This window comes from Limanda limanda, chromosome 2 (genome assembly GCF_963576545.1).
Source record: "Limanda limanda chromosome 2, fLimLim1.1, whole genome shotgun sequence".
NCBI lineage: Eukaryota > Metazoa > Chordata > Actinopteri > Pleuronectiformes > Pleuronectidae > Limanda > Limanda limanda.
The window spans coordinates 28,303,137-28,311,861 of record NC_083637.1 but is presented as its reverse complement, the minus strand read 5'-3'; the positions used below and the strand labels follow the sequence as shown (position 1 = coordinate 28,311,861).

Genomic DNA, 8,725 nt, shown 5'->3' with positions numbered 1-8,725 from the left:
ATTTGTCCACTTATTAAGTCAGATCGGTTACAGGTAATTTACAGTTTGTATTTTTCTTGTCTTTAACAAAATACACACTAGACACAGTTAATGCAGTAGTAGACTATTGCATAAGGGAATAGGCTACACTCTTCGAATACTTTTACTTTTAATATTTCAAATATATTCAGAAGCAAGTAGTTACTGAGGAAGAAAAGTTAATGAAGTACCTTTACTTGAGTACATTTTTTTCTTTTTATCTGTACTTCTAGTAGTAAAATATTTAGAGTGCTTCCTCCACCACCGAGTATAAAGAAAGAGACACACTCCATATTTTACTTGCAAAGAATTTTATTATTGCAAAAAAGTATTATAGGAAGCCTTCACTTTTTAGTCTGCAGAGAAAACATCAAAAGTGCGTCTGGTCAGTTTTCAACAGAGCAGTTCAATGCACCTCAGACCACACAGTGCTGAAAGGGAAGGAGAAGAATGAATGAACTCAAGGAACAGATCTGATCATGACAAGAGCCTGCGTGTGCTTTAACATACGTTTAGTTACACAAAATATGAATTATTTTATACTTTGTCCATCTGTGTCAAACATGTCAGGGTGTGAGAGAACGGAAAAAAGCTGAATCATGGAACCCCATCTGATGGAACTAAAATGTTAGATTAGATTAGGCGGATATAATTAAGATTATTATTTTTTTTATTTTAGTCACTGCTGCAAAACATGAAAATATATATGGTTGTACGTCAACTGTGTTAATGGAAGTGACTTGTGCTCAATATTCGATCTTGAGATGCGTGACCCAGAAAACACATTGAATGGAGACCAAATAATAGGAGCATATATCAAACGTTAACCGTTAATAATCACCTCTTCCCTTTCAACACAAATCACATTTATTGACAAAGAGACGCCTCGTTTTTTTCCGTCTGCTTGTTTAAGCACGCCTAATGGCATAATCTGAACAAGCAGCATCTATCCTTGTTTAAACCTGTCAACTTGTTCACGCATGCACGCACACACACACGCATGCACACACACTCGCACGCACACACACTTGCACGCACATACACTCGCACAGTGTAATTTACCATGATTCAATATAATTTCTCTTCCTTACAAATCTCTCCATATAACCTACATTTTTATCGTTATCTGAGATGTAGACAGTTGAGTGTATAAATCAAATTACATCCATAGAAAAGTGAAAAGTATGTACAAGGGTTAAGTGCATCTTTAATTAAAGATCCTGCATCTATTTAAGATCTAATTTTCCTTTCTAACTATGTTTGAAAGAGCGTAAATTAGAAACTGCATGTGATAGAATCTCCAGAAATAACAACAGATAGCGCTTATAAGATAAGAAGACAATATGCAAATAACGCAATAAAAGATCAGTTATGTTATCTGAGCTTTACAAAATGAAAACAACATCGATGGTTCATTTGTACATTCAAGCATCTTTAAATTAAATCTCTCTAATATACATGTATACAGTTACAAAGTTGGTATCCAGCGGGATCACACCGTTATGTATTCCTTGAAGGTTACAGTGAGGCAGTTTGTCGTAATGTCTGTGATCACTATATTCCCGAGGAACGGCTGGAAGGAGGGAAAGGTCTCCTCTTCTCTCTTGTCATTGTCGGAAACAGACAATGAGTCTACTCTCACCTTCTCTGCAGCGCTTTGGGTTTCAGTCTGGCGCTGCATTTCTGTTTGCGAGTCCGTTATCGTGTGTGTTTCAGCTTGTGTGTGCGTTTCCTCCTGTGTGTGCGCTAGAGTTTCAGCTTGTGTGTGTTTTGCTGGCTGGCTCGCGGTGGACGCTGCAGCTTTAGGCCTGGACTTGTCAATGCTCAAGTCAATAGGCTCGTCTTGATCTGCGTACCCACAGACCTGCAGGCCGATGTGGCCCCCGTGTCCATTTTGGTCGTAGCTGATGTTTTGGGCGGGTGAAGATACCATGCTAGGAACGCTGATACTGCTGGAACTCAAAAACCTCTTAGTGCTCCCATGCTCCTCGCAGTCCGTGTCAGAGAGGTGTCGCTTTAGAGTTTGAAATCCACCTTGGGTTCCTCTTTTGTCCAGTGGAGAGGGAACTCCCCTATCCAAAGGCAGGGAGAGCAGATTAGGCTTGGTTGTCAATTGTAAAAGCTGATCCGCTGGAAGCTGCCCCTGACCCCTGACCTCGACATGTTTATCCTGTTCCGTCGCAGTTGGCTCCACTTTGGGGGAGTGCTCCTTTTCTTTTCGGCGATCTACGTTAAATCCAGTACTTGGAATAGCTGGTTTGTCTTTGGGGTTTTTTGCAAATCCGTTCATGAGGCCGAGCTTCTTGACAAGTTTCATCTTTTCAAGGTTGTTCTCTGCGTTGATGTCCATTTCTTGACCCGGCTTATCTGAAGATTCACCATTTTTTATTTTAGCTGTCTTCATTCCATTTTCCATGTACTTACTCATGACGATAACAATCCGTCCGTTCTTGTTTTTGTTCTTCACGATCTTTAGCTTGCTATTGCTGACACCATTAGACTGTGTAGAAGCATCCTCTTTAGGTTTAACCGTCTCCGGCCCTTTGTGGTTGTTGAGGTCAGCTGGAAGTTTCTTCAGCTCCATAGTGATATCCTTCACTTTGGTCAGGCAGCCGGAGTCTTTGTCCCGAACCCACTTTTGCTGCAGCACAGGAGGCACATTGTACCCTTTGTTGGGCAGCTCTGGGGCTCTGACGTCTCTGGGCTTGGCAAACATGGGCTCGTGCACCTTGAGGTCGGGCTGGTAGTGGTGGTGCTTCTTGCTGTTGAGCTGATAGAAGAATTTCTTGCCGTTGGTCTGCTGCTCGGCCTCGCGCTCTCGGCACAGCGGCTGGTACTGGTGGTGCTTCTTGCTGTTCAGCTGGTACTGTTGGCCCTGGGGACGGAGCATCTGGATGGGGGTGGACTTCTCGCAGCTGTCCTCGTCCAGGGACGCCCCGTGGAGGTCAGCCAGAATGCTGGATCTCCGAGCAAATGAAGGGACCTGCGAAACAAAACAGAGATTAGTGTTAAATAAAAATAAAGATAAATGATCATTACATGACAAATTATGGGATTTCTTGTGTGTAGATGAGTATTTAAAATAAAGGGTGTCCCTCTGGGCAGAGAATTTGATTAATAGCGAAACTGTATACAGTATCTATACATGTGTCTGTGTCAAGCTACAACAAAAAGCCGTGGTTCACTGGGGCCCATGAGTTGAGCTGTGCTTGGAATGTGTGAAGGGGCCCTTCTGAGGCCTGGAGGAGAGCAGTTTATTTCAGGTGCCTTGGTCTATGTTCACACAGCCCTCCTCCAGGGTAGCTCTTCCAGCCACCGGCCCAGGCACCACAGTGATATTTCCAAGTGTCTCCTGTGGCTGTGACCTCAGCCTGGAGGAATGTCACTGGCTGCTTTGTGTCCTGTCATTGACTTTGTCCCACGCGTTAGCAGCAACACCCTCCTGAGAGGAACAAAAACCCTCCTCTGAGGAGGTCCCCTGGCCTTTTGGAAGGGTGATGGATGCACTAAATGTACAATTCACAGTCTTTGAGCTACACGTGTTAGGTCAGGGAACTGTCCATATAAAAAATTCAAGTAAATAATAAAATGTGTGTTTCTAATGAATATTTTAATTTTCAAAGTGCATGCAGTTCCAACTCCTAGATTTAAGAGGAAAGCCACCAATCAATCATGTAGATTAGTTATCTTATCTACTCAGGCTGTAAAAACAGTTGCATCACTTCGAACAAAAGATGACTTTGAGTTGCATTATGGGAAATTTATGACCAAGCTTGATCAATATTATAGCCAAAAGTCAGGATATTAACTTGGCCTTTGACATGTCTTTTAGTCCCCAATGTGGCCTGCAATATTAAATATCTGGAGCGTCTAGTTTAACCTGTCTTATTTGAGATTTTTTTTTGTCTACATTGCTTCCTGGGTAATTAGGTGGAACTGTGTGAACAACAACAAAGGGACTTTTTGAGTATCACTGCTTACCTGGACCAGAAGGTGCTTGGGCTTGGGGCCTCTCTTGCGATATCCCATCAGCTGCTCCTGACGTTCTCTGTGGGACAGGAAAACAGCAGCCAATCAGTGAAACCATCTCGCAGAGATGAGTTGCCGTTGCCTGGCAACACAACGTCATGGGTGTCCTCCTCAGGATCAGTTAGAAAACACTGAGCCCATGTTACAGGTTGGAGTTACACTCCCTGATGCACCGTGACAGTCATTCAACACGCATTAAAGGAGCAGTCATTCTCTCTCATTAACATGTATTTATCTTTTCTCTCTATCCTTTAGATGGTAAAGCATTGACTGTTTAATATCACATTACACTTGCTCTTCCTTCCTCCTGTAATAAAATTCATAATTTCTTAACATGTCTGTCCACAGTAGGACACACAGGCGTCTCATCCTCTCGGACTTTTCCTTAGCTTTCCCCAGTCTACAGTCTCTCTGAGGCAGTAACTCAATACCACAGACAGGAGTGATGTAAGTCCCCTCCCCCACCCTACTCCATCACATCTAATTACAATGACGACTCCGTGTATTTTCATAGCCTGGCATTCAGACGATTCGGCTCCCCGGAGAGACACGCAATTAGTTTCAATAAAATCTCTCCTCTTTAGAGGTAGAGGGGTAATTGCAAAAACAGACGCAGAGCGACGTGGTGTTTGGCTTTAACGTGTGACCTGCGCCTGAAAGGTTTCTGTAAGCAGGAGCTGAGAAAAGCCAGTGACAGTTAAACACGCCGCGCTTTGAAGATTTTCAATTACAGTGTATTTCATGTGCAGTTGTCTGCTCAGTCGCTCAATAGACTATTTAGCAATTAGCTAGGCAGCTAATTTGACCGTGGTAGCCCACTTTGAAAACTGTAGACACAAGGCCCCTTCACTAAAGAGAAACATGAGGAATTTTCTCTGGCTTAGATTTGGAGACGGTGCATGAACGTCTGATTTATGGCGATTCCTGAGCTACTATTTAGTCCCCTGCTAACCTAAATCTTCATTTCCTCATTCCTTTCCACTACATCATCATAATTTAAATCCTTCTCCAAAAATGTCTTCCGCCTACTGTCCCTTCCCTCAGAGGTTTGATCTTCCCTGTGCAGGATGATGAGTGTGCAAGGCTCAGCTGCTCAGTTTAAATTTCAGGTTAAAATCGGCAGGTACTATCATGACTCTATGACATCACACACATGGTCCTGTATGCAACTTCCACAAGTTTTATTTGGATACTTGACACCTCTGACACATTTATAATGAGAACTAAATGGCCTGGCCCATAAATGCATCTCCAGGCTTCTCAGGCCCCTCTCGAGTCAGGGATCTCTCAGATCCACTGATCAGTTGATCCTTGCTCTTCCTTGGTCGAGGTTGGAGGCTAAAAGGGTGATTTGCTGTATAGCTGCCCCAAAGCTTTGGAACAGTCTGCCATTTACAAATAAATTATCCCCTTCTGTCGACACATTTGAGACTAAATTTAAGTTCCTGCAGGCTTTTGGGTGCCCTTAACTTGTTTTTATTTACATCCTAACACTTTTGTCTTATTTTTCCATTTGTTCTTAGCATTTTGCACTTACTTATTTTTTTGTGCAGCACTTTGGTCAACTGCGATAGTTTAAAAAATGTGCTTTATAAATGAAGTTGAATTGACTTGAGAAGTAAATCGAAAGTGACGTAGGAAAAATCTGAAGTTCAATAGTTAAACTTTTGAAATATGAAATTGCATTTCAAGACAAAGAAGTGGATTTAGTTTTCTCGACTGACAAGTTTCCCTACCCTCTGCTGGCGGTTGGCTATTTAACATCAAGCTAGTGCGGAAAACCTTCAAACATAAAGTATAAGGGATCTTGTCCTTATTTAATTTTGAACTTTAAAAAGTTAATTTCAGAAACATTATAACACACTGCCTGTTTTTAAACACCCTCACATGTTGAGAGGGGGTCATCAAATGCTTATCAAAAACAGCACATGAGTAAAGTCTGCACATTTAGCCACACAGATCCTTTGTTTTGGTATTTTGAATAATCCATAATATGTGGCCTATTTTGTATTGTGATTGGTTGCTGCCTCCCGTGGAAGAGGACACAGGAGCATCTGGTGACTACATGGTGGGAGAGCAGGAGAACCTGATGCTGACACTCAAATAACTATCAGGTGACAAAAAGTTGATGCTGGACAAAGTGTCACTGTTTGCTCTGGTAACCCCGACCGGAGTTTAACCCTAACCCGACCCACTGATGTCAGCGGTGTTAATCCTAATCCAAACCCACTCTGGGCACTGAATATGACGTACACATTGTGTGGACAGTTTATTGTCTACATGGGATTGTCCCCATAGTGTGATCAGGGTGTATAATTCCTGATTATAGACACACAAAGAGTTCCTCCTTTATAGATGACTGACAGTGACAGAAGTGAATAGGTGGAGCAACTTAAACCGGTTTGGTCTTGTTATTGTGTGGATCTCACCACACTTGAGGCTGGTTTATCCAACCCTGCACTTACCTGTCTTGGAAAGCATCTAGCAGCCTTGGGTCCAGGATGTTTTCCTCTGGCTCCCACGTGTTGTATCTATTCAGAGAGGAGAATGTGGACAGTGAGAACACACCGTCCTGTCTGCAGCAGACGACTTTCATAAACAACGGCTGAGGATTTCTGCACAACGAGCCTCGACAGACTTCAACCCTACGATCATTATAGTTCTCCCACGGCTCACATTTGCAGTCCAGTGGTCTACATGTGTAAACAACAAATGGAGACACTTGCACTCCCTGAGGATGCGCGCGTAATAAATCACGAGTAACTTTTACGCACGGCGGCGGTGGGGGGGGGGGGGGGGGGGGTGCAGCGGCCGAGCCTCGACTCATTTCGTAAACACTGGGTTCAATTACAGACACGTCTTCCTCTAATTGGAACACTGGGGATAGCATTCATTGGAAGACTACATCCATCATCGAGGCCAAACGCATCGAGCGGCCAAAGCCAGGACGCGCAGCCGCCCATATGTGCGCGCCCACATTCGACACACACACATACACATATTTGTATTGTAAATGTTGCGTTAGTGGTTGTGATGTTCGCTATATGTTGTGTGTGTGTGTGTGTGTGTGTGTGTGTGTGTGTGTGTGTGTGTGTGTGTGTGGGCACTTACTTTGGAGACCATCCTCGCCACTTGACCAGATACTCGACCCTCCCCTGTGAAAGGGACAGAAACGGGATTATCGTCTGAACGTTACTTTACGCAGCAGAATGCACCGCACCGTCATCCTAAAAACATGATCTGGTGACAGATAAACAGACAAGGACCACCGGAGAGAGACCCTCCTCCTGTCCGCGGGCACGATGGGTGTTAAACGTGTCCTTCACCAACCTTTCTGCTGCGCTTCTTCTCGATGCTCTCCACCGCAAAAACGTGCTCTCCCGCGGCGGGTAGTTCCATTTTCCGATCCCAGAGAAGAGAAGCGGCTCGTCTGCGTTGATTGTTTTCCCCCCTTGCTATCCCCCCCCTCCTTCTCGCTGTGCTGTTGGAAGATCTGACACGTTCTCCGCTCTTCCAGGCCGCGTCCTCTCCCTCTGCTCCTCTGATGTGAGACACAAGAGCCCTCCGCTCCTCCTGCTTTTTTCCCTGCGCTCCCCCTCGGAGACACCCGCTCTGCAGCCGAGTCCAAGCTGCAGCAACAAAACACTTCATGCAAAAGAGCCCTGGGTGTGACGTCACGCGAGGGGGGCGGAGACAGGGGGAGGAGGGTTGTTCCCGTGCTCACTTCAGGTGCTGTTGGGAAAAAAAAGACGTAATTTTGTAGGCATCCAGTCGCGTAGAGGTTCAGTGTGTAAGATTTATGTGAAAGGGATCTTTGAATATAAAATAATCCCTGAGATTTTGTCACTATTGTGTGATCATCTAATTTGCACTAGTTGTGGTTTTCTTTACCCTAGAATGGACCTTTTATATTTAAATGATTCATATTCAAATACTTTATATTTACATAAGGAGCGTTCCGCTCTATGGAGGCCGGCATGTTTTGTACAGTAGTCCAAACTGGACAAACTAAACACCTTTTGAGTTTTTATGATAACTGAAGGCAACCACAGGTTCCCCTTCACCTTTGAAAGGGAAGGGTGAGTTGTGGGGGGTTCAGCTGCAACATGCAACTTCAACATACAATTGTACAGATGGAACCTTTACAACACATACAGGGAAAGCAAAAAGCTTAAGAACCGCAGAGGTAGAAATGAACATTTCTGTTAGTAATGAACAATGGTCAATCAGTAACATATAAGAAAATATTACACTTAAATGAGGAAAACGTAACATAAAACAAAAACCAAACCTATTGTGCAATAGTTTTACTCAGCTATTCCAGCATGAAACCACTGGAAAAAGGCCTCTCTTTGGTGCTATTACACAGGAAACCATATAATAATATATTTGTCATGGCACATGAATCAGCACCACTCATTACCACACATGTGTAAATCATTATATGATCATATAATCTTTACAAGGTCCTATCGAAAGCAAGAATATTTAAAATAATTGGGGGAATACGTGTGCTTTTGAAAACTACGAGCTGAGACGGGACCCTGAAGGCATCACCTCTGCCTCCGTGTCCCTGGATGTGAAGGGGTCCAACTGCAGGAGGAGGGAGGAGGAGGAGGAGGAGGAGGAGGAGGAGGAGGAGGGCGTCTTTCTGCGGAGCTGTGGCCTGAAACGTGCT

General features: G+C 43.9%; 1 protein-coding gene across 1 annotated transcript; it reads right to left on the bottom strand.

The window, feature by feature from the left end:
* Positions 1-312: 312 nt before the first annotated feature.
* On the bottom strand, positions 313-7,693 carry LOC133021362 (E3 SUMO-protein ligase CBX4-like). The gene is made up of 5 exons (XM_061088181.1): positions 7,378-7,693; positions 7,159-7,202; positions 6,513-6,578; positions 4,000-4,066; positions 313-3,001 (listed from the first exon to the last, which is right to left on the bottom strand). Exons 1-5 carry the CDS (start codon positions 7,444-7,446, stop codon positions 1,511-1,513), a joined length of 1,737 nt encoding a protein of 578 aa, XP_060944164.1. The 5' UTR covers positions 7,447-7,693; the 3' UTR covers positions 313-1,510.
* Positions 7,694-8,725: the final 1,032 nt, after the last annotated feature.

What these genes read in the sequence shown, in the direction of transcription:
- LOC133021362 (XM_061088181.1), bottom strand. Translation starts at nt 7,446, where the DNA reads ATGGAACTACCCGCCGCGGGAGAGCACGTTTTTGCGGTGGAGAGCATC. An exon ending in TGGCGAGGATGGTCTCCAAA is followed by an intron (nt 6,579 to 7,158) that starts GTAAGTGCCCAC and finishes CTCTCTGAATAG; the next exon opens with ATACAACACGTGGGAGCCAG. An exon ending in CTAGATGCTTTCCAAGACAG is followed by an intron (nt 4,067 to 6,512) that starts GTAAGTGCAGGG and finishes CCTGTCCCACAG; the next exon opens with AGAACGTCAGGAGCAGCTGA.